General features: G+C 43.7%; 1 protein-coding gene across 1 annotated transcript in view; it reads left to right on the top strand.

Moving 5' to 3' along the window:
* LOC119969033 overlaps nucleotides 1-26,323 on the top strand; it is a 139,018-nt gene that overhangs the window by 69,474 nt on the left and 43,221 nt on the right. The window contains exons 11-16 of the mRNA XM_038802174.1: nucleotides 3,796-3,831; nucleotides 5,529-5,656; nucleotides 9,765-9,891; nucleotides 16,354-16,496; nucleotides 16,584-16,710; nucleotides 23,482-23,514. Of these exons, the coding sequence (XP_038658102.1) occupies nucleotides 3,796-3,831; nucleotides 5,529-5,656; nucleotides 9,765-9,891; nucleotides 16,354-16,496; nucleotides 16,584-16,710; nucleotides 23,482-23,514 (594 nt within the window). The remainder of the gene's footprint in view (nucleotides 1-3,795; nucleotides 3,832-5,528; nucleotides 5,657-9,764; nucleotides 9,892-16,353; nucleotides 16,497-16,583; nucleotides 16,711-23,481; nucleotides 23,515-26,323) is intronic.

The following is a 26,323-nucleotide window of genomic DNA, read 5'->3' as shown; positions in this document are numbered from 1 at the left end:
TTGATATTGTGTACCTGGATTTCCAAAAGGAATTTGATAAAGTGCTCCATAATAGTTTATCAGCAATATTAAAGCCTATGGAATAAAATAGACAGTGGCAGTATGGATACAAAGGTGGGTAGGTGACAGGAAACTGACAATAGCGGTGGATGGTTGTTTTTTGGGCTGGAGAAAGCAGAGTACAAAGACAAGGGACTAGGACCGTAGGTTTTTTGATCGACATTAATGACTTGGATGTACAGGCAAAATTCAAATTTTGCAGATGACACAAAACTTGGAAGTGTTGTGAACTGTGAGGAGGATAGTGATAGACTTTAAGAGGGCATTGGTGGAATTAGTGGGTATGTAGTAATACTATTTAAAGTGAAATTTAATGCAAAGAAGTGTGAAGAGATGTGTTTTGATAGGACGAATAAGGAGAGGTAATGGAAACTAAAGGGTACAGTGCTAAAAAGGGTCCAAGAACAGTAAGACCTAGGGTTATAGAATAACCCACACAAGTCTCACGGGGATATCCTCATCGATCTCCCTGCTAGCATGTGGAGGTCCGCCAATCTGGGGCTTATAATTAGACTGTATAAAAGCCAACTTGGGCAGAGACCAGCATCCTGGTAGTCCCAGCTGCTTATACTGTATGTATATCCCACAGTAGTGGCCATTTCCTTTGACCATGAGTAAACCACCATTTACTCAACTATTCGGCCTCCAAGGTCTTTATACGAACAATGAGGAAAAAGCATTGATTATGATTCTGGATGTCCCATGCAGCAATGTGTTCAATAGAGGTTGAAAATCTCGCTCTTTGGAAAGTTAGAGGCCTTTGATGCAGGCCTGGATGACTGGGCCCAATGCACTGAGCGAATGCAGTTCTTCTTCCAGGTGAGCAGCATCAGTGGAGAGGTCCAATGGAGGGTAATCCTCCTGACTGCCTATATGACCCCCAACCTTCGGCATAATTAAAGGCTCAACGTACCTGGCTTTCCTGGATTAAAAGTTCTTTGATGAACTGGTGGTGCCGTATTCCAATCATTATGACTTGCAATGGTACTGATTTAATACCGATGTGCGGAATCCAGGGGAGTCAGTTACGGACTTTCAAACACAGCTCTGAAGGCTGGCTGAGCATTGCGAATTGGGTCAATCCTTAGGATATGTTAAGGGACCGTTCGGTGTGCGGGATTAACAATGTGGCACTCAGAGAAAGTTGGAGCCTGTACTAGGTCGTCGGTAAATAGGTATTCCAGAAGGGCCTTGGTGAAATAAAGGGGCCAAGGCATGAATTTACATCAACCCCGAGGCCCAGCCCAAATACAGCAGAACATGACAGGTCCCCTACACCTTGCTTGCGAAGATGGACACTGAGTTATGACGCCTGGAGAGCTTGGGCATCATATGTCTGGTCCGATTTGTGGAGTGGGCCGCACCAGTGGTCCTGGTGTTGAAGCCGGATAAGTCAGTACGCCTCTGTGGCAATTAAAGATGACCGTAAACAGGGCCTCTTGGCTGGGCAGATATCCCATGCCACATGTGGAGGATTTGTACGCAAAGCTAGCTCGTTCACAAAACAGGATATGAGTCAAGCACATATCTCCAAATTGATCTAGATACTGCCTCTTGAAAGTACATGACCATCAATACCCACAGGGCTCTATATGAGTATACTCGACTGCCATTTGGAGTCTCTTCCACATGTGCGATATTCCAGCGGGTAATAGAAGGCCTCCTCCAGGAGCTACCCAAAATGGCAGTATACCTAGATGGCATGCTCATTATGGGGGACACGGGAAAGGACAGTTGGGCAATTTGGAAGAGGTTCTCAGACGATTCTCCTAAGCAGGCATCTGCCTGAAGAGAGACAAGTGTGTCTTTCAATAGAAGGCGGTCACATATCTGGGTTACCACATGGAAAAGGATGGTTTACACCCAGTGGAGGAGAAGGTCCAGGCCATAAAGGGAGCACCAACACCAGAAAACACAACTGAACCGAGAGTCTCGTGAACTATTATAGGATGTTCATGTCGAATTTGGCCACCTTGCTGGCACCTCTTCATACATTATTGAAGAAGAATGAAAGATGGGCTTGGAGAGCTCCACAACAGGAAGTGTTTGCCAGGGCAAAGAGGCAGCTGCTATCTTACCAGCTTTATGATTCTTCACTGCTGCTCATCCTCACGTGCGCGCCTCCCCAATAGCATCGGGGCAATGCTGTTCCATCAATGGGTCGATGGCACAGAATGTCCAATAGCGCATATTTCTAGGACTCTGGCAGATGCAGAGCACTGCGACGGCCAGATAGAGAAAGGATTGGCCGTGATTTATGCGGTGAAAAAATGTCATCAATGGGTCTACGGGCACCACTTCTTTATCATCATGGACCATAAGCCTCTGCTTGGCCTTTTCAAGGAGCACAAGGGGATCCTCACAATAGCCTCAGCCCGAGTTCAACGCTGAGCCTTGTTATGAGCAGTGTATGAGTATACGTTTCAGCATCGTTAAGGGGTGCAAATCGCACATGCTGATGCCCTCAGTCATCTCCCGCTGCCTGTGAGTCCCCCTCATTATCAGTGACAGACTAAACTTCATGGATACTCTGTCAGTGACAGCTGTGCAAATTTGTGCGTGGACCCAGGGGGATCTATTCTACACGGTGGATTACAGGGAAACCCCCCGGCAGCCCTGTAGCCCGACAATATGAAGCAGCAGGAGGACAGTGTGGAGGATGTTTTCCTCCTCGGGGGAGTTCACATGGTTGTCGGGCCACGCGTTGATCTTGCAGACCTGCATAGTAGACACTCGGGGACTTCAAAGAGGAAGATTCTGGCGAGATGCTGGTGAGGAGATATGTTTGGTGGCCAGGGATCAATGCCAGCATTGAAAGTGAGCCCGGCATATCAGGAGTACCAGAAGCTCCCTCCGTTGGTCTCCCTGCATCCCTGGGAATGGCCAGGGTGCCCCTGGGTGTGGTTGCACACAGACTTTGCTGGGCCTTTTTTGGAGTCCATATTTCTGGTCCTCGTAGATGCCCACTCCAAGTGGCTGGATATGCACTGGATGACCACCTCATGAGTTACTATGGAGAAATTATGACACTTTTGTTTGTACCCACAGGATACCAGAGGTATTAGTCACGGATAACGGGACATTGTTCATGAGTGAGGAGTTCCTATCATCTCACTATAAAAGGGATGAGGCACTCACACGCCGCCTCTTCCCACAGACCAACATCTACAGAGTGAGACAGGGTGTATCCTCAGCATCAAAAACTGCATCAAGTGGCAGCTTGTGTTATTCCAAATTACATAACACAACAGGATTGGTATACCTGGAGAAGGTTGAGGGGAGATTTGATAGAGTTGCTCAAAATCAGGAGAGGGCTAGACAGAGTAGGTAGTGAGAAATCGTTCCCATTTTCAAAAGGGGAGCAAACCACAGATCCAAGGTGATTGGCAAAAGAGCCCAAAATGACATGTAATTAGGTTCCAGAATGCATTGCCTGAGCATTATGGAGGGAGATTTAATTATAGTTTTCAAAAGGGATTTGGATAAACACCTGAAGAGAAAATATTTTCCGGACTGTGGGAAAAGGGTGGCTGAGTGGGCCTAGTCAGATTGCTACTGCAGAAAGCCTGGATGGAATGGATGGGCTCAATGGTCTATTTCTGTACTCTAACTGTTTTTGTTTCTATGTTTCTGTGGCAAAGAACTGCTCCTGCTTACTCACACTCTCTAAATATAAACAATCTTTATTCCATTTAAAGTAATAAAGTATAATTATTTTTCCTGATTTTTGTTTAGGGTGGGCTAAAAGTGGAAAGACCTATGGCTCCTCAGGTATGTCATGATCCTTTAATTTCAAAACAGGGAATAGAAGTAACAAGATGTTTGTTTTAATAAGTTGGTGTCAATTATTGACACTGAACAGAAGCAAATTATTCTAGAAATCAATTTTCAAATGTCTAATTCTTTCCGACGTATCTTGTGATCTTATTTACAGGTTTCGGTAAGGCCTCTTGCTAAATCAGCTTTGTAAAATCAAATAATTCTCATGTGCTTTGCAGGTCACTGCTGATTTAGAAACACCTGAGACCCTGCCATATACCTTTTCATTCTGCACATACGAGCATTAGTGCGGCAAACACCACTCGGAGCTCAACAAGGGCTCAATTTATTTATATTCAGCAGCAACTTCTGGAATTGAACTTAGTTGACAGACACTCATACTGACCATACCTGAGGTTAACTCTATTTGCCAGTATAATTACACAGAAGTAATTATATCCTTCGGAACCCATGGAAAAAGAGCCTTAAAATAAATCTAAGGGCACGATCTAACCGAATTACAACAGAGTCCCGTGTTGTGCGCATTTAGCTGGGTGCTTCCCGGTGCCCGCAGCGCCGAGATGGACCATGCTGTCACACTGGACTCTGTTGCAATCCGGGGCCTCAGCGGGAAATGCTCCACCAAGGCTGCACTTAGTCCTGTTTCCTGCACTGAGGAGTTCTGCTCACCAGGACTCTTCAGTGCAGGAGGAGATCAGAGTGCCATTTTTAAATGCCGCCCGATCTCTCGAACCCCCTCCGACATGACCTGTGGACTGCCCCAAAACTTTAGCTCAGCTAGAAGGGGGTTCTCTGGTCCCCCAACACCCCACCTCACATGGGCAGGGCACCCTCGAGGCCCAATCCCCATCTGCCATCTTGACACTGTCAGTCTGGTATTGCCATCTGTACAACTTTGCCGTGCCAGGCTGGCACCCAGTTTGCACTGCCAGGGTATCAGGCTGGCAGTGCTAAAGTGGCACCAGAAGTGCCAGGGTGCCACCCTACCCGAAGGCCAATCACCCGGGGGCCTCCAATCCCCTAGGAGAGCCCCCCCATTTGTGGGGACCAGTACTGAATGCCAGTCGTCTTGGGTCTCTGAGACGAAGGGGTTAGATCCCAGCGCCTCGGTAGATCAGTGAACTGCATATTAGAATGAGACTAATTACTCACCAAATACTGGGCGGGATCTAGATCACAATATCCTGCAAGATCCTGTTAGACTTTGTGAGGTGTAGCGACCAGGTAAATCCCGGAAGAAGTCTTTCCTGGCATCTAACAGCCATGTGGCGCCCCCGTTCGGGTGGGACACGGCCGGTAGATCGTGCCCTATGTTTTCTATTTGGAAGAGGTAAGCTGGGACAAATGGTTTTCCTCAGCTACATTTTTTTCTGATTTTAATAATCACCACAGAAATCAATAAGGCAAAAAAAAAATTAGGTTCTAATATTCTTTTGCATCCACTTGACTAATTTGTTTGCTCGCTACTCTCTCTAAAAGACAATGATATTTATTGTGTGTTGTTTAGGTTTACAGTGTAGTTTCATTGCAGAGTTTTCACATTTCCAAGCTTCTGGAGAATCTTTTGAAAAGACGAATCTGAAGGATGACATTCATAAGATTCCTTCAATTTTGAAAAGTTGAACTTTTGTGAAGCAACTCTCCCAGCGAACATTGCTTTTAACTCTATCTGACAAATATTGCTTTAGGTTACCATATTTGAAAAAACATTCTTTAATGGACGTTTCAAGGAAATTTGTGAAGATGCCTCAGATTTGAAGAATCTTTGGGAGGATGGCTTTAAAGGAGTAGGCTCAGTTCGAGTAATTGGTGGAGTGTAAGTATTGTCAAATTGTTACAAAACGAACTGCAGTATCTGCGATGGATGAAAGGTTATGGGCGGCGATGGGGGGTTTGGCGGGAAGCAGGGTCAGGCTATTGAGTTGGATGATCAGCCATGATCATAATGAATGGAGCAGGGAAGGGGGCTTAATGACCTCCTCCCGTTCCTATTTTCTGTATTCCTATTTTTTCTATCTTGAGAGAGATATATATATATATATATATATATATAAACTATGTAGATATATATGCATGCAATATTTAATTATCGATTTTAAATAGCTGTTAAATACTATAATGGATTTTGGTGATTTCAAGTTTTTACTCTGCTTGTTAATATTTTGGAAGTTGTTTAGTTTGTATGAGTAGAGTCGATGGCAGCATTAACAGGAAATGGTTTGGAAGAGATATTGATCTTGACACATGTAAATGTCTCAAATGATCATACATTTGACATAATAAAAACAATATATCCACAAATGATAATTTAGCTCTTCAACACTGTTAAAGTCAATAACTCATCCTGTCTGTATCTATTATTGGTTACTGTCAGCCCTTAATAATTAAAAGCAAATGTTCAAAATTCAATTCTGTTATCATAAAATTAGATGTTACATTTAATTATAGCCCAAAGGTAAGAGTGAGTACTTTGTAAATCCCTTCTGTCAACAGATTAGCAGAAAATCTGAGCAAGTGGATCTATGTATTCAAAGCTTAATTCTATCAACAGCCAGCACATCCTGTTAAACAGCCTGTCACTCCTAATAGTATGGAATTGGGAGATGGTAGAATTTGATTTCTTTTTGAGTAGTTTTAGTTTGTCTAATTGATAAAAACAAAGGTACAATAATAAATGACTGCACATGTTTACTGCATGTTTTACAATGCCACCAATTCCATTGTCACAGGACAAAATTATATCATTGGTATGTTTAAATACAATGCATATATTGAGGACGATTAACACGAGGCTGTATGATGTTTTGTCTGTTAGTTTATCTTTGAATGTTCCAGGCATTTCCCATTGTGATAATCAGATAGTGATCTAATTCAGTTATATAAGCACACCTATTGTGTGTGAGTGAGTATTATATATTATACCAGTATGTCTGACAGTTTTACGATCCCACTTGATGGTATAACTGCACGAGAAGATCTCAGCTTCCATAGCTTTTACTTTATTTTATAAAACATGGAAGAACAGACTCACAGGACTGCTAATTAGTTTTAACAACAAGAAAAAAACATTTATTAAACATGAAAAAATTGGATTATAATACTCCTTTACTCTCCTTTTAGTTTAACAATTACACATAGGTTTTAGGATTAACATGGGTTACAAACTACATTTTAACACATTCCTCTCTGAACCCAATGTTGGTGGATTTCTCTTTAAAATCTCCCAGATAATTCTTATACTGTGAGCCACCTTGTGTCACTGAACCTTGGCTTCCACATGAGTGATTTCAAATTCTACTTTCAAAAGTCACATTTTCAAATCTTCTTTGTCTTAAAGACTTTTACATAAACTCTAAGGTCCAGCTACTGACTTCCACAATTATTTCAAATCATGTTTCCCAAATTGTAGTAATTTCTCATAAACCTTAACACAACTGCAGATACCTTTCTGGCCTCTCATGATCTTCAATGCCTTTTCAACTCTGTGGCTTTACGGGACTGTAATATCTTCTGCTTCCCAGTTTCCTCTGATCTGTTAACTCTAGAGTTCTTGGAAACTTCTTTAGTTTCCTCAATTAGCTGGACTTTAGATTTCCACATCTGTTTTCTTAACTATTACTCCATAGTATGGCTTTTGTTCCAGCAAAGCTGAGAGGTGTTCCTTTTTAGCCTTCTAAAACCAACTACTTCTAGCAGAGCTGTTGAAGCCGTCTTCTCAGGGACTGGTTTGGCACAGGGCTAAATCACTGGCTTTGAAAGCAGATCAAGGCAGGCCAGCAGCACGGTTAAATTCCTGTACCAGCCTCCCCGAACAGGCGCCGTAATGTGGCGACTCGGGGCTTTTCACAGTAACTTCAATTGGAGCCTACTTGTGACAATGAGTGATATTCATTTCCATTTTCTCTCTCACTACCTATCTCCAACTGCAATACAATTTGCTAAACTAAAACTTAATAGCTTCTCGACCTTACAAGGCTCCAGTTGCTCCGTTAAGGAACCACTGCTGATTTATTTATTCTTCATGCCTTCCCCTCCTTAAGCACAATAGAATCACAGTTGGAATTGAAACCAATTCACACACATACAAGCACCTATGTCCAACATAAATCTAACTACAGGTTTTACCCTTCTAGGCACAGAGACATTAAATTAAACCCACTTAAAACTATAGCTTAATTCTAAAGTTTATCAATACAAACTTGTATTGGGGCAGCACGGTAGCATAGTGGTTAGCATAAATGGTTCAGAGCTCCAGGGTCCCAGGTTCGATTCCCGGCTGGGTCACTGTCTGTGTGGAGTCTGCACGTCCTCCCCGTGTGTGCGTGGGTTTCCTCCGGGTGCTCCGGTTTCCTCCCACAGTCCAAAGATGTGCGGGTTAGGTGGATTGGCCATGCTAAATTGCCCGTAATGTCCTAAAATGTAAAGTTAAGGGGGGGGGGGGGGGTTGTTGGGTTACGGGTATAGGTGGATACGTGGGTTTGAGTAGGGTGATCATTGCTCGGCACAACATCGAGGGCCGAAGGGCCTGTTCTGTGCTGTACTGTTCTATGTTCTATGTTAAAACTACTTTATTTTCCAAACAACAGTCAAACAGTGAATATTGGGCTCTGTCTGGAAATTAAAGAATATCCTTTGGATAAACTGAGAATGTTTATATCAACATTTCTTTGCACACTGATTGAGGAGTATTCGCTCAGGTTCTATAGGACAATTTCCATTTTTGACACAGATGGCCATCCTGAGCTTCCTTTCTAATTTCAATGAAAGGGAAAACTAGACAGGTATATAACAAACAGCACATCTACAACTGCTAGTTTTACAGCTGTAATGGCAGTGAAAATCTGTCCATATTGTATTAAAGGAAATCTATTTATGTTTTGAAAAACTGAAACGTCAAAGAATATTTCTTTTATATAGTCTATTGGTAGTTCAGAATTTGAATATTGCTGAAAAAATAGACATTTTTGCTGAAATTTTTCATCTTTCACTCAAGAGAGCATTCACAAGAATACAATGTGAGGAACATTTTCAAATTTATACTGTATTAGAAGAGAGTGCTGATTGGTTGGCAAGTGGCCTCTGATTGGTGGAAGGCTGACCTTGGAAAATGCAGCAGTTGATGGTGACTTGGCAGTTAACAGCCAAACGTTGTTTGGAATTTAAACCAGGCAACTTCACTCTGATTGCACTGATGAATAAACTAGCGAATGGTGTGACTTTTTTATTTAGCTGAAACAGGTGCAATATGTGTACATGTTCTTTCTGTCTGCAAAGAATGGGGCCTATGTATTCAAAATAGGGAGCTTCCAGTACACACAGATGCACCACACTGAGTTCCTGACTGGCAAGTTAAATTGGTTGTCAGCATAATTCTTAACATACTGAGGATTACTTAGCAACATGGGGAGGCGGTGGCATAATGGTATTGTCACCGGTCTAGAAACCAGAAACCCAGGGTAATGCTCAGGGGATCTGGGTTCGAATCCCATCACTGCAGATAGTTAAATTTGAATTCAATAAAAATCAGGAATTAAAAGTTTAAGGATGACCATGAAATCATCGTCGATTGTCGTAAAAAAACTATCTGGTTCACTAATGTCCTTTAGGGAAGGAAATCTGGCATCCTTACCTGGTCTTGCCGACATGTGACTCCAGAGCCACAGCAATGTGCTTGACTCTTAACTACCCCCTCAAGGGCAATTAGGGATAACCAATAAATGCTGGCACAGCCAGCAATGCCCATGTCCCATGAACAAATAAAAATATATCATCCAATCAGAATCATATCTAATGTGTTTAGAGGTTTTCAAGAGTTGGGTACAGTCACCATTGTGAATAGCAAAAGGGACATGCTGTTTGAATATTTCTTTCCTGCTGACAACATTGTTTTAATCAATGTTGTAAATGAATGCTTTGCTTTTCAGATGGGTTTGTTATGAAAAAGAATGTTACAGAGGACACCAGTATCTCCTGGAAGAGGGAGAATATGAGAATTGGCAGGCTTGGGGTGGATTTGACAGCACAGTACAATCCATGCGATTTATTCAGGCTGTGAGTTACTATTAATATTAGACTATTTTGACTAAGTGATATAGATACTGAAACTCTTCGCATCCTGACATTATGGCCAGAATTCTGCAGCGGCTGGGATTCAATTTTTCCGCTTTCAGCACATCCCTGCCCCAGGTTTCCCGGTGGCATGAGGTGGCTTCAATGGAAATCCCATTGACAAGCGGTGAGAAGAGAGAATCCCACTGCCAGTGAATGGTACGCCACCGAGAAACACATGGCTGGGGGACTGGAGAATCCAGCTACATATCTCATCCATGAGTTGGGAGAAAAAGCCGTCAGAGCTAGACCCTGGCTCCTCCATAGACATTGGTGTTTTACAATGCGTGGCCTATTAGGATAGCATGATCAGCTTTTTCTCTTCTTTAAGATTAATTCTGTACCTGTGGACACAGCTCCATTTGACATGGTGAATTAAATGGCAATATACATTGGTAATCCTGTTGCAGAAGACATTGCAACTCATGACTCTGGGATTAGTTACATTATGGGGGTCACACTTTTCTGAAGTTTGTAAAAACATATTTTTAAAGAGGGCGTCCTGTAATGATGTTATATTTGTTTCTAGATCTCTTAATATTTGCAGCATCTAATTCAAGATGGCTAGTAATCACTGCAATGGGTTAAAGGACTACATAAAAATTTAAAGTACAGCACAGTAATACTCATTTCTCTTACAATCTATGAAGATGCATTGTGCTAGATAGAGTCTGCTAAAACTATGCAAGACAGTTGGGTGTTAGCAATCAAAGTTAAACCCAGGTTACAGCTTTAGTCAAAAGTGCAAATGTGCAAAACCGTTGCCTGTTATTAAAACTGATGATCTTTTAAGATGTATAGTAATTTCTTACGGATTTTCAAACAAATTCAAAATTACATCTGAAACATATTGCTGAATGGAATGGATGGCATTTCAAAACGTCTGACCAAATGAAACAATTATTAATTATTGGCAATGTATCTGTCTGTGTGTTGTTTTTCTATCTCAAATAGTAAAGGGTGCAGATGTGAAGCTTTATATAATATCATAGGTTATCTATGTGAAACCGAGGTGCGTTAGGTCGTTTAAAAAAATCTATTAACATTAAAGGGCAGCACGGTGGCATTGTGGATAGCACAATGGCTTCACAGCTCCAGGGTCCCAGGTTCGATTCCGGCTTGGGTCACTGTCTGTGCGGAGTCTGCACATTCTCCCCGTGTGTGCGTGGGTTCCCTCCGGGTGCTCCGGTTTCCTCCCACAGTCCAAAGATGTGCAGGTTAGGTGGATTGGTCATGATAAATTGCCCTTAGTGTCCAAAATTGCCCTTAGTGTTGGGTGGGGTTACTGGGTTATGGGGATAGGGTGGAAGTGTTGACCTTGGATAGGGTGCTCTTTCAAGGAGCTGGTGCAGACTCGATGGGCCAAATGGCCTCCTTCTGCACTGTAAATTCTATGATCTATGATAAAGCCACAGTTTAATCTAAAGCACCCAGTAAGAATTGGCATGTTTGGTCTGGATGCCCATTTACACTCAATTGATTTTATGCTTTATTGACTTCAAACAAGCTCATATTAAGGGGACAATTTTGTTGTCAGATTCGTTAGGTTAAGATCGAAGCTTACGTTTGATGACACCAAACACTGAGAAATAACATTTCAGAATGTAATTGGACTATACTCAAAAATTAATGATCATGGTATGGGTTAAGTTTATACATTGGAACTGATAACACAATTAAATTCTGTGCATTTGAACTTTGTACAAAGAATAAGCATGCGCTGAGGGATCAGGTATGTTTTACCCAGGGCTGAGTTTAGTCCATGCTGGTGCGCACATAAATATTGGTGTTACATTTTCTCCAAAAAAGCACGGGTGTGTTGCTCTATACAACAACTTCAAAAATTTAGCATCCCACGAAATCTCACAGGAGCATTTTAAAACAGAATATGCAACCAAGCAACATCAGATGATAGGCCAAAGTTTTCCAGCGCCTCCCACCACCGGGATCTTCCAATCCCTCTGCAGGATCTCCACCGCCTCAGGTTCCCCGGTGGTAGAGGGCGTAAACGACGTGGGACCAGGAGATCCTTGCCGCCACTGGCAGGTTGCCTCCACCATGGACGGGCAGGAAATCCTGCCAATAAGGTCAGATAACCAAAGGCTCGGTCAGAAGGGTAGGTTTTAAGGAGTGCCTTAAATGAGGCAGAGAGGGCTATGAAGCGAACTCCAGAGCTTGGGGTCGAGGCAACTGAAGGCAAGGGTTGTGATTTTCCCGCTGCGTTGAGCCCGGCGCCAATCCCATTTCACCAGGAGCATCACGATGGAGGTCAAAAACAGGCTTTGAAGCAGGCGCAAAACCATACACGAGTCCTCGTGGCACCTGGCACAATCAGGATCATGTCCACACTGGGCGTGAGCCAGGTAATGATATTTAAATGGGACAGGTTGAGGCCGCTTTCTCCCAGTTCCCGAGAGACACTGGCAACACTGGCAGGGCCTCACAAGGGTGCTGATTAGTACAGGTCTGAACAGGTGGCACTGCTGGTCCAGCAGGAACCCCTGTGTGCCAATGGCACTGAAAATCTGATTGAGGTTCTAAGTGCCATTGAATGACACATCAATGTCACTCCTAGTGCCAATGGGAATCATTCTGGTTTTCCCACTGGCGAGAGCATTCGGGGTGGGATTCTACAGTCCACCAGCAAGGTTTTCCATGATGGCATGCCCCCGCCGGCAGCGTAATTCTCCATTCCTGCTAACTTCCAATGGGATTTCCCATTGTGACCACTCCACGTCACTGGGAAACCCAAGGGTGTGAGTGCACTGCTGGTGCAATGGAGAATCACATCAGTGGAGAATCCAGCTGATCAGGAGAATCACACCCATAGAATCACCAGCCCAGAGTGAGTAGCCTGTACAACAGGCAGACAAGTAGAGTCATCCTCCCAGGGTAAGGAGGCTGTACAAAAGTGGTAACTCGACCACAAAAAGGTAGCCAAATCGATGTGGTGAAAGCTAATATCTTCTTTCACATATTAAAAATAACAAAGTTCAAATTACATTATGGACTCAAAAACAGGAGCAACTAGCTAATCATTGAAATAAAAGTAAAAGCATAGAATTAGAACTAACGACAGTTAAATACGAATATACACAAGTAACAACAAAAACAACTATGATGTCACAGCACTTGCTGATGACATGAGCAATGAATTTATATAAGAAGATGCATAATAATAATAATAATACTCAATAATAAAAACGTAGATAAGTAGAGTCACCAGTTGAGGGCAAGGGCCTGTACAACAGACAAGTAGAGTCCCAAACCCTGGATAAAGAGACTATACAACAGCAGACAGGAGCAGAAACATGATAAAGTTTGAAGCCGCCTTTTACCTTGCTCGCTCAGCCATATGACTGCGTAGTTTTTCTTACAGTCACTGAGTCACATTTGCCTGCCTCTGCCAGCACTTAGTCAGCACATGAACATCCTGGTCCTGCTCAGCACTTTGTTTCCAAAGATTAAAGGGTGCTTTGGGCTCACCATCCATCCCTTTGCTGTTTGGCGCTATCAACACAGTGAGTCAATGGCTATCATGCCACTGTCTCCTCTTCATTGCTGCCCTTGGTGCCTCGGAGGAGGGGTAACTTCTGACATTCAAACGCTGTTTCTGTGGCCCATCGGGTGTCATGACCCACAGTTTGGTAATCACTTGTTAACATCTCTTTCAGAAAGATGCATCACCATGTGGTTGCATTTTGGTTCAATAAATGTTGCACAAAATACAGAAACGCAACTAGTTGTTTGTACAAATATACCTGAGTTTGAATTAAATTCTGTTTGTTTGAGTCCTTTAATAACACAAATCTGTTGTAATAAAAAGTCATTTCTCTGGGTTAGGATACAGGGTGAGCACCTGATCATCTACCAGTGCCCAGACACAATATGTTGCAGGAATAAAAGAGGCAAACGTGCTTTGAAAAGGATAGAAGAGACCCAGAGATTGGGAAATTGATGCCCTAATTGGACATTGAGGGTTTTGAAAAGGGGATATATTTTACATCCAGCAGGGGACTGAAGGAAGGAAATTGGGTGGTTAGCTGTTTAGCAGGAATGGGGTCAAGAGAGAAATTATAAAAAGGATACTGGTTCAGCATTAGGGCAAGGACAAAGCTGGTGAGAGGATTAGCTTGGTGGGCCAACAAAAAAGGGAAAACAGGGAGGCATAATAAATGGCCTCAACCTTAGTGGCATAAAGGTTATTAAGCTTCTCATACTTGATGTTGGAAGTGAGGGTGGAATGGGAAATAAGATGGGCTTAAGGAGATAGCCTACAGTGGAATGTTGGGAATGCAGTAAAATAAGAGGAGAGATGGAGATTGAAAGCATTGAGGAGGAGGATTCACTGAAGGGCGGCACAGTGGCACAGTGTTTAGCACTGCCGCCTGCAGCACCAGGGACCCGGGTTTAATGTCACCCTTGGGCGAATGTCCGTGTGAAGTTTAGACTTTCTCCGCGTATCTACGTAGATTTTCTCCGGGTTCTCCAGTTTCCTCCCACAGTCTAAAGATGTGCAGGTTAGGTGGATTGGCCATGCTAAATTGCCCCTTAGTGTCCAAAGGTGTGCAAGTGTCCAAAGGTGTGCAAGTGTCCAAAGGTGTGCAAGTTAGGTGGCGTTGCAGGTATAGGGCGAGCGAGTGGGCCCAGGTAGGGTGCTGTTTCAGAGTGCTGGTGCAAACTCGATGGGCCGAATGGCTCCTGCTGCACAGTAAGAATTTTGTGGTTCTAAGTGGAGTCATTAGATATGAACAGAATGGTAACATTTTGAATGTGGTCAGTTGCACCGCTGCCTCTTTGAAAGAGCCAGCAGAGTCTTTAGTCCTATGGTCTATAATTTCTGCTGCCAATTCGTTTTGGAGATGAGTGGGGACCCCCCCCCCCCCCCCACCTCATGGGGCAGGTGTCCCAACCTGTGGAGCTGCCGGTCAGTCCAACTGGCCAGCATCTCCATCAGTCCCGGCAGCGCCAGCAAGCGACAGTGGCACCTGCCAGGACTCTGGTGAAGATAGGACACCAAGACTCCCTAGAGCAGGTGTGGCCTGGATGGTTTGGGAAGGTTAGGGAGATGCACAGTGTTGGGTGAAGGGGTGGGTTTGATGGGGACAGTAGATAGGAAGGACAGGTTCAGTCTAGGCAGGGGCACAGGGGGAGGGGGGGAGGGGGGGGGGGGGGGGGGCTGATGCTGCATTCGACAAAGGGCAGCCCCAGCAGAGTGACCCACTCCTTTCCATCCCATCCTATAAACATCTCGGTTTAAAAACTTACCTTCCTGCTCCAACCCTACTGTCCACACTAAATATTATATCCTATTTTGGTGTAAATCAGTTCATCTAAATTAATAAATTAGGGGACAAAATAAAGAGGCAGCCCCTTAAGGAATAATGCATCCAGCAAAAACAAATTCCAAGGGAAACATAAAACATTAAAACAAAAGGTGATTAAGGGTGTCAATAAAGCACCCCAGTTCCCACTGTGCCCCACCGGGCATGGAAGGCCTCCATCAAGCCAGCGGACACAGCGTACTGCTGGTCCAAGGACCCCCGGTCGTAAACGTAGCCACGAGCTAGGGGCAGACAATTGTATCGGACGACCCCCTCGATTGCCCGCTGTCTGACCTGTTGATGGCAACTTTAACCAGGCCCACGAACAGCTTCACGAGGATGTCATCCTCTCTCTCTGATCTTCTCCTCACTGGGTGCCCAAAGATGAAGTGTGTGTAACTGAAATGCTAACAGAACCTAAATAAAAGGTTTTTCAGGAGACTAGAAAGTGGGTGCAGCCTATAACAATTAATATACGTGTGGTTCACAGACTCCACAAGGGTGCAAAAAGGGAGTCTGTGAAAGAACACATCCTCCAGTTGTATTGGACTGATGGGTGCAACACCCTCCATACCACGTCCACAATGGCAAAGCGGGGAGACTCCCTCATAGAGAAGCTTCAACCAGAGACCTAGCCACCAGGTGACAACAAGACACACCAGGGTGTGTCTGGGTAGCAGGTGAGGGCAAGGAGGGGAAGGATGTGCGCCAACATCCTATACAGGAAACCCCTCTGCGCCATGAACAAAGGCATGGAGAGCATTTTTGTGAGGTGACTCTGGTACCACATGTTTTATGGTGTGGGCAGTATATTATTGGGTCAAATGGCTTGCTAACAAGCCTAAGTGACCTTTATTTGCTCATTTAAAAATGACTGGCAGGCTGCCAATTTCAACACTCACCCGCCCCCATATTATTGGGGTGAGCTCGGGGGCAGATGGGAAGGTGATCGGATGAGCATCCACCCTATTTTTCGTGCCACCCCTCCAAGGGAAATACTCCCACCAGAGGCAGGTAAAATTCAGCCCTTTGTGTGGAATGTGTTTACTAATGATAACATTTTAACCATTTTATTCACCAGGATTATATGAAATCTGAAATCATTTTATTTGAGGAAGCAGACTTAAAAAAAGGCAATGACGCTTTTGTTACTCATGCCATACCACACTTGGAAAGTATAGGATACGGAACTGAGACTCGGTCAATTGAAGTAAAAAATGGAGTGTAAGTATTTTTACAATTTGTCTAGAATCAAATATCACAAGTGCCATATCACAATGAACTAACCATCAAAATGTATCTCTATATTAGGTGGGTGGCGTATCATGAAGAACATTACTCTGGAGAGCAGTATATTCTAGAAAAAGGAGTGTACAGAAACTATACTGGCTGGGGTGGAAGAGATAGCTCAATCACGTCAATACGCCCAATACAACTGGTAACTTATTTTGCCTTGAGTAAAATAATGTATGTACCTAGTCAAGGTAAAGTGCAGGCTGTATTTGATTAATTGAAGAAAATTCTTCAAGAAAAACATTGTCATTCTGGCAAACAACGGGAATGTGGTAAATGATGTAACCTCTCAGTTCTATATATATCATGAAAATGGAAAAGGCTGCGCTCCAGAAAAGAGAAGACTGTGTGAGGGCATGATAAAGGTCTTTAAGATTATGGGGGCGGAGCTTCGCTTGTGTTGTATGGAGGTTGAGAGGAGGAGGTGCTGGAGGGGACCAGGTCAGGGGTCTCCACGGAATGGGGATCACTTTGGATCTGTGAACATTTGAAGTCTGCTTTCTTTCAGTTTAACACCCCATAACAGGACAAAGCTCCGCTCCAGCCTGACATGTCCTAAAGTCCTCTCACAGGATAGAGCCATTCTGCAGTTTGGAGAAGTATTTCACTCTTTTTGAACTTTCAATAGGTTCTGCGGTTTCAGTACTGCACTGTGCCTTTTATCCCTTTGTACTTGTTTGTTTGCATTCAACTTCACACTCCATTGACTTTTACAAGCCTCTTGATTGACAGCTGAAGGCTACCTCAAAAGATATATTCGTTTTGTTTGTTTTTTTTAGCACTTCCCGGTCCATTAACTCTGAAGTGCTTCCTCTTTTGAGTCTGTTCGACTGTATTTTTTCTGCACTGAAGAGCTTCCTAGAGAGAGCAAGCACTCTGACTTGAGTGCTTTTTTATAGTGGATTTGTTTAAAGTCTGAAGTGCTTCCCTGAAAAAGCAGGTGTGCAGAGTGCATTTGTTTAGAGGTGGAGGTACATTTCCACCATAGAAGCAGCTGACACCATTCAGACATTGAAGGGCAAAGGTTCTTCGATGAGGACCTTCTTACAGCTGCCTTTAAATTCATTGGATAGAAGTGCTGACCATGCCAGGAGGTGTGTAGGTCTTTGTAGCCCCAGGGTGGGTCCTGACACCCTAGCACTGTCAACTTGCCAGTTTGGCACTGCCAAGGGGCAATGCCTGAATTGGGGGACTGAGGTGGGAGGGGAGGTTCCTGGAGTGGAGGGGGTGCTGAGGGGAGGTCCCTGAAAGGAAGGGGGCCTTTGGTGACCCCATGGTGGGGTGTTGTTCACTTTGAAGGGAGGGTGTGCCTGATGACAGCAACTGGGAGGGGGTGATTCTTAGTCGGCGAGAAAGGAGGATCATATTCGCGAGAAGGGGGAGGGGTGCTGTGGGGCTATTCTGAGATCAGAGCGCACTTTAAAAATGGCGGCCTGATCTCTGATGATCCAACCTTGCCGGCATGTTTGGGTCTCACAAATCACATTTCTCGTGCAGTTCACACTGGCTCTAAAAACATTTCTAAGTTTGGGTGGATTGTGATCTAGATTGTAATCTGAATCACACCCCGTGTCCCGCCAGACCACTCTTTTGCGAGAATTGCACCCCATGAAAGGGATTGCTAAGGGTAGACATAGAATCATAGAATTTACAGTGGAGAAAAAGGCCCTTCGACCCATCGAGTCTGCACTGGCCCTTGGAAGGAGCTCCCTATTTATGCCCATGCCTCCACCCTATCCCCGTACTCAATTACGGAGAAGATATTTCCACTTGCAGGCAAGACCAGAACTAAGGGCCATAAATATGAGATGGTCACTCATTGGTCCAACATCGAATTCAGGAAGAATTGGTTACAATGTGGAACTTACTGCCACAAGGAATAGTTGAGCCAAGTAGCATTGATGCATTTAAGGAGCAACTATATCCATGAGTAACTAGCAAATAGTTACATGAGGGAAATAGAAAGGTATATTGATGGTTTAGGTGAAGAAAAATGACCTGTTGGGCAAAATGGCCTGTTTCTGTATTAAGTAAATTAAATATTGTGTAATGTGTTGTATCGGCATTCAAAAGCAGTCTGTAAAGCAGTCACACAAAGACATTATGGCAAAGGTTAAGGACAATGGAATCAAAGGTTAAGTGCCCACATAGGCAAAAGATTGATGAAGAATAAAAAACAGACAATTGGGCAAACACATTAATGGACACAGGAAAAGAATCTATGAAAATGAATATTCGTAATTTAAGGACTTCTGGGGTACAGTAAAATAGATCACTCCACTGCCCTTTTGGTACAACTAGGTAGATATCTAAATTAACAATCCTGCTATAGAATGTTTTAAGACAGGATCTGCAAAGGTGAGGCATCTAATGTATGGAAGATTACATTGGGCTCACTGGCCACCATTACATCTCTGATATGTTTCCCATTGTATGTAGTATGCTGGAAGCACTGAGCCACACAATACACCCTCATGTATGTTCAACATAGAAATTTGCTGTAATTGTACATTAACTAGTTTCAGAGTTACGCTTTAATGGAAGAACATGGCCAGGGAACTTTGCTTTGATTGAAGATTAAACACAGCCATTGGTCTTTTAAAATGTCTAAAGCAATATGCCAATTTTCCCAATAAGCTGTTACTCAACTATATGTTTTATTTTCCATCATGGAAAATAGAAACTGTCAAAGTTTGATGCGAAATAAATTGTTACAAATAAAACAATCAGAAGTAACCAAGAAATTGAATTAAGGGTAGTTTGAAATAAAACTACAAAACCAGATGCTCGGCAATATTTGCAGTTTGAATTGAATTTTATTCTTTATTTCTGATTTCAAAATTCAGAGGTGTATTTTATATATGAAAGCAAATACTTAGGTCATTGAGTCATACAGTACAGAAGAGACCCTCAGTCCATCGAAATGTCTGACAAAAATACACTAACTCTGCACTGATCCCTCTTTCCAGCATTTGGCCCATAGCCTTGAATCGTAGGACATTTCAAGTGCTCATCAATGTAGTTTTTAAAAGTTGCGATGTTTCCTACCTCTGCTACGCTCCCCGACACTGCATTCCACACTCCAGCAACTCTGGATGCCATTCATTATGTCCGCTCTTGTCTTGTTACTCTTTCCAAAGTGCATATCCTCACACTTTTCAAGGTAAAATTCCATCTGCCACTGACTGCCCATCTGATCAACCCATCCATATGTACCTGAAACCTAAGATCTTCTTCATCACTAGTAACCAATCTTCGTGTCATCCGCAAACTTACTTATCATCCCCCCCCCCAACATTCTCATCTATAACAGTTATATGTATCACAAACAATAAGGAACCTAGTACTGTGGTAGGCCACAGGACACCAGCCTCCAGTCATACAAACAGCCTTCAACCAGCACCCTCTGTTTCCTACCATTAAGCCAGTTTTGGATCCAACTTGCCAAGTTACTCTGCATCCCTGTGCTTTTGCTTTCTTCATCAGTCTCCCAAGTGGGACCTTGCTAAAGGCTTTGCTAAAATCCACATAAACTACATCAACTATACTACCCGCATCTACACACCGAATCACCTCTTCAAAACATTCCATCACATTCATTCGGCATGACCTCCCCCTGACAAAGTCATACTGCCTAGCCCTGATCAAACTTAGCCTCTCCAAATGGAGATTCATTTTCTCCTTCAGCGTTTTCTCCAATAGTTCACCGACCACTGATGTGAGACTCACTGGTCTATAATTCTCTAGTTTATTTCTACCACCCTTTTTGAAAAGTGGCACCACATTAGCTCTCCTCCACTACTCTGACACCTCCCCAGTGGCCAGGGAGGAATTAAAAATTTGGGTCAGAGCCTCTGTCATTTTCTCCCTTGCCTCCTACAGCAGCCTGGGATATAATTAACCCAGACCTGGGGATTTGACTACTTTTAAACTCACCAAAACCTCTTCAATTCCTATGTAAAATGTTTTGAGAACCTCCGAGTTCCTCTCCACGAATTCTGGGCGTGATTCTCCGAAACCTGGAGAAATCGTGAGGCTGGCGTCAAAAACGGGCGGGTTTGACGCCAGCCTCCGCCCCCCGACCGGGAACCGATTCTGGTCCCCGGTCGGGGCTAGCATGCTGCGGCCGTGAACTCCGGCATCGCAGGCTTAATGAATTTCGTTAAGCCCGCTTGCCAGAGTTTGCGACGGCTGACGCGTCACATGACGTCAGCCGCGCATGCGCGGATTGGAAGACTCCAACCCGCGCATGCGCGGATGATGTCATCGCGCATTTGCACGAAACCCGCGCATGCGCGGGCCGGGATGCCCCTCAGCCGCCCCGCGAATGGATACAGCGGGGCAGCGGAAGGACAAAGAGTGCGCGGGGTAAGTACCCGTTGCCCACGATCGGTGCCCACTGATCGCGGGCCCATGGCACCCTTGGCACGGCCGTGGTACTGTCGTGCCAATCGGTGCCATGGTTCCCAAGATCACAACTTTACGGCCGTTTTTACGAACGGTCAGACCAGGTGTGTTTGACGTTCCTAAAAACGGTCGTAGAGGGCTTGGACTTCGGCCCATCGGCCAGCTGAGAATCGCTGCTCGCCGTAAAAAAACGGCGGGCAGCGATTCGTGTCGGGAGGCGGGCGTGGGGGGGGGAGAATAGCGGGAGGGCGTCAGACCAGCGTGGCCGTAAAAATTTACGACCCCCGCTATTCTCCGCACCGTCGTTAGTGCGGAGAATCGCCCCCTCTGTACCTAAATCCTCCTCCCAAGTGAAGACAGATGTGAAGTATTCATTTAACACCCAACCAATGTTCTCTGGCTCCATGTACAGATCAGCCCCTTGGTCCCTAATGGCTCTACTCTTTCCCTGGTTATCCTCTTCCTCTTAATATACTTGAGAGAGTATTTTAGCATTATCCCTAATCTTACCCGCCTGTTTTTTCATGCCCCCTCTTTGCTGTCCTAACTGCTTTCTTAAGTTCCCCTCTGCTGATTTGTTCCCTCAGTGCCTGCTAAAAGCCTTTCTTTTATTTCTTATCCTGTCCTAAATATTCCGAGACATCCAGAGTTCTCTGGGATTGTTGATCCTACATTTCACCCTAAAGGGAACATATTGGGCCTTTACTCTCCCCATTTCCTTTTTGAATGTCCCTCACTGCTCTGCTGTAGATTTTTCCACACGTAGCTCTTCCCAATCTACTTTGGTCAGATCCTGCCTTATCCTAATAAAATCCGCCTTTTCGAGGACCATATGTTTACTTTTCCATAACTATACTGTATTGTGGTCGCTATCACTAAAATGCTCCCCCATTGCCACCTCAAACACATGTCCAGCTTTGTTCCCCAAAATTAGATCCAGCAGTGCCCATCCCTTGTTGGACCTTCTACACATTGACATAAAAAGCTCTCCTGAATATATTTCAAGAAATCCGCCCCCTCTAAACCCTGTACACTATAACTATCCCAATTAATGTTGGGGAAGTTGAAATCCTCTAATATTAGTTTTAAAATCTGGAGAATCGCCCACGCGCGAATGACGCAGTGCAGCTGGGGGCCCATTGCTAGAGGCCCTCCCAGCGATACAATGGTCCCAAACGGCCGAATTCCCGACGGCATGGTTCTAACCATGTCTGGCCAGTCGGGACTCGCGTGCGGTGGCTGTGGACTCAGTCAAGCACTGGGGGGGGGAGGCCTTATGGGCTGGGGCGGTGATCGGGCGGGCCATGTGGAGCGGCGCGGGGCAGATCGGTGGGACCTTGTTTGTTGGTCCAGATCCATTGGCTAAGTCCGCCATCGCGTTCAGCATGGCTGTTGGAGGCTGCCGCCATGCGCATGCATGGACTCAAAACCGGAAGTGCAGGGTCCCGTATCCGCATCCAAAGCTGCGGGAAGATCCCCGGGTCCCTGCCAGCCCCCTGCAGGTAGGTGAATTGCTGAATATATTTTAAAGGGAAATCTGGAATAGAACACCAGCATTTATATACCGGAGTGGGGACATAGCCCCATTTTTGGAGAATCCAGCCCCTTATTTTTCACACGTACGTGAGGGCCACACGGACACTGATAACAGCACCAATTTTCATTGGCTCTTCCTGTCACGCCAATCTGATGCAAATTAGTCCTTAGGTCAGACATGGGAGCTTTGGACCTCACCATGGTGGGCATGTCTGAATTTCTGGTTTGTTGCTTAAATATATTTTCTACTACACTGTCTGGAAAAATGGTGCAATGATTTGGTTTCATTAAGACTATTAGAAACAACGGAAACTATGTTCCACGTAGCCAACCGGTGGGAAATTTTGTCTTCGGAATAAAAGGATCCCAGTGAGTAGCCAGTTTCAAGTGGCTTATTTTTAAATTGTAAAGTACAGAATTTTAGAGTTTAATATTGCAATTTTCTTTTTAAAACAAAATGTGCGCGCAATAATGAAGATGTGCCACTTTTATTGATAGGCTCATTGGAAATCGCAAGAGGCTCACAGAGAGCATGGTGGCTCTATACTTTTACTCAATATTGCTCACTGTGATAAGTTTGCACTGACAGTTTCCATTATAACTTTGGGCATAGAATTTTACAATGGAAATATACAGAACTAAGAACAAAATGTATTTCTTTCAAATGGGGATTGAATTATATCCATGCATGCTGTTCCACCCCCTAACCCTACTCACTTATTTAATCTTGATTCCATGTAGCATCATTGGAGATCAACTAGTGGTTGTTAAACTGTTCCTTTTACAGAAAAGCATTCCTACTGAGTGAACACATATTTCTTAACAGTGAAATGAAATGTCCGGTATTTATTTTAAACATCAAAACAATTCTGTTCTGTTTTAAAATTCAGTGAATTTTGTATTAGCAACTGTGTTGAAATAATAAAATATATTTTAAACTGGCTGACGAAATATCCTGTGAATTGTATTACAGGAACCTGTTGGAGGGAATGAAACACAGTTTCAGGTACAATAAGTATTAAATTCAAACAATTAATTTTTTATTTAGTAAATATTTATAATCCAATAATCTTCATTTATATTGTCTGGCACTAATTTTGGAATGAGGTAAGTGGTCCTGTGTCATTTTTATATGTATACAAAAGTCTGATGATAAATGTACTATTTCAAATCAGAGAAAATTCCCTACTAAGCAGGATAGAAAATCACTAAAATAGTGAATCATTTTCATTGTGATAAAATGATACTAACAAAATAATGTACCTGCTTCTTGATTCTTGAAGCTGTTTCTTGCTGTACCACTGTGCTTTTTTTCAGCCAAGAAATTACCTTTTGTGTTAATTTTGCATGGTATTCCTTGGTGTACTATTTGAACAGAATGGTTAAACAATTTATTATAAACCTGTTAATGCTTCCATTGAAAAAAATGGGGATTTTCACAGTAACTTCATTACAGTGTTAATGTAAGCCTACTTGTTACACTAATAAAGATTATTATTAAGAATGGCACATCTATGCCTTAAACTCTCAGCTGATATTATCGCCAGCGATAGGCTTTGGTACAAATGTTAATCATTAATATCTTGTGTCATATCTTGTATTCTTGTGCAAAATAGCTTCTCATTCCCGTAACTGTCACAGAGCCTTTCGATCTTCATCACATGATTGCACACATCACCTTGACCTTTTGCCGTCATTTGCTGTCCTGTTTTCTGAGCCAGTTTCTGATGTGTTTCTTTGGATTGCAAAGTGAAGAGGTGATCAATTAGATCCACAGTATAATATGTGCCATATTTGAGAGGAGCAGTGGTACTCTATTGTCACTCCCTTTTATGCTTCTGTGCCTTCCTTAATATGCAATTCTTCAAAATTGCATTTAATCAAAATTCTACATAAATTAAGCTCAATCCTTTTTCAGATGAGAGCCTTGGCTTTCAAGGAGATCTAATACAGCCAAGGATGAAATACGACTATCATTAATCAAGTGCCTGGTTTAAGGAACAAATTAACACAATCAATTTTGAGGTTACAAACATTCCTATTTATTAATTTAATTGTAAGTTGGGATTTTTTTACCAACTTGTTTTAGAATTGCTTAAGTTTATGAAAGGGAAAGTGTGGTGGGGGGCGTGGCCCCTTTGATGGGCGATCCTTCACTGATCAGGTGGCTTTGGAACGCGAGCACGCAAACCCGGGGCTAGAGAATGACAGTTGGAGCCAGGGCGTTGTAAGGAGTGGACTTATATAGTTGTGCTGCTAAAACACTTGGTGTATATAGTTGTTCTTGTTCAATAAATGCTTTCATTCATTACTTGCCACATCAAATCATCTTGCGTTATTACAGAAAGGTTTTATGTCCTGGCAGTATGAAATATATATGAACACCATATAGCATGGAAGGATACTGTAGATCAGTGTTTTGCAAACTTTTTTGCCCAGTACCCATTTTTACCAACCGGCCACCCTTCGCGACCCACACCGGCCGACCTTCGTAACCCACGCCGGCCGCCTTTTGCGACCCACGCCTGCCCACCTTTGCGACACACGCCTGCCGACTTACATAACCCACGCAGGTCAACCTTTGCAACCCACCATTTTCAATTACCTTTAACGTGGCAGGTGAGCCTGCTTGGTCATCACGATCTCACTTGCTTCATTATTCAGTGTTCAATTTCTGATAATGACTTCAGCTGATGATTTAAGATCTCACTGCATCTGTTGAACAAAATAAAGAGGTTTGTCCTCGAACTCACCAAGCTTAGTCTTCAAATGTTTTTGAAGTTTTGGCGGCACGATGGCGCACGGCGCTAAGGACCTGGGTTCGATCTTGGCCCTGGGTCACTGTCCGTGTGGAGTTCCCACAGTCTCCCCATGTCTGCTTGGGTCTCACGCCCACAACCCAAAAGATGTGCAGAGTAAAAGCAAATTACAGTGGATGCTGGAATCTGAAACAAAAACAGAAAATACTGGACAATCTCAGTACATCTGGCAGCTGCTGTGGAGAGAAAAGGGAGCTGACGTTTAGAGTGTGGGTGAGTCTTTGTCAAAACTTTGACATCCAGCAACCACAGTTGTCCTTCTTTGTGCCAAAAATGACTCCAACCAGAGGAAAGATTTCCCCTGATTCCTATTCACTTAGTTTTATTAGGGATCCTTGATGCTATGTCAAGATCCTGGAACTCCTTCCCGAACAACACTATGGATATAATTAAACCACATGGACTGCAGCGGCTCAAGAAGGCAGCTCACCACCAGTTTCCTGAAAGCAATTAGGCCTAGCCAGCAATGCCCAAATCGCATGGATGAATACAAATTAATTCTGGACTTGGTAAAGGCAGTCACTCTCACTTCACCTCTTTTGTCCATGTTTGAACCAAGAGATCAGGAGCTGAATGGCCCTGTTAGTACTCAAACTGAACATCAGTGAGCCGGTTATTGCTAAGCAACTGCTGCTTGTTTGCACTGTTTTTTTAAAAGTACTTTTATTAAGGTTTTGCAGAATTTTTCATAATAAAACAGTAGTAACAATAATAACAAAACAAACTAGAGTGAACATGAACATAGTGCAAAAAGAGAATATACAATAACAATTAAATAGACATTACCCCACGCGACTCAGTCTTCCCACACCACCCCAATGAAGCACTCGCACCCCTCCACCACCCCCCCCCCCCCCCCCCCCCACCCCCGGATTGCGGCTGCTGCTGACATTTTAATTTTCCCCGAGAAAGTCGACAAACGGCTGCCACCTCCGAGAGAACGCTAGCGTAGACCCTCTTAAGGCAAACTTTATTTTCTCGAGGTTGAGAAACCCA

The sequence above is a fragment of the Scyliorhinus canicula genome, chromosome 7 (genome assembly GCF_902713615.1).
Source record: "Scyliorhinus canicula chromosome 7, sScyCan1.1, whole genome shotgun sequence".
Taxonomy (NCBI): Eukaryota; Metazoa; Chordata; class Chondrichthyes; order Carcharhiniformes; family Scyliorhinidae; genus Scyliorhinus; species Scyliorhinus canicula.
Note: the sequence above shows the minus strand (reverse complement) of the source record. Positions and strands in the feature narration are given on the sequence as shown.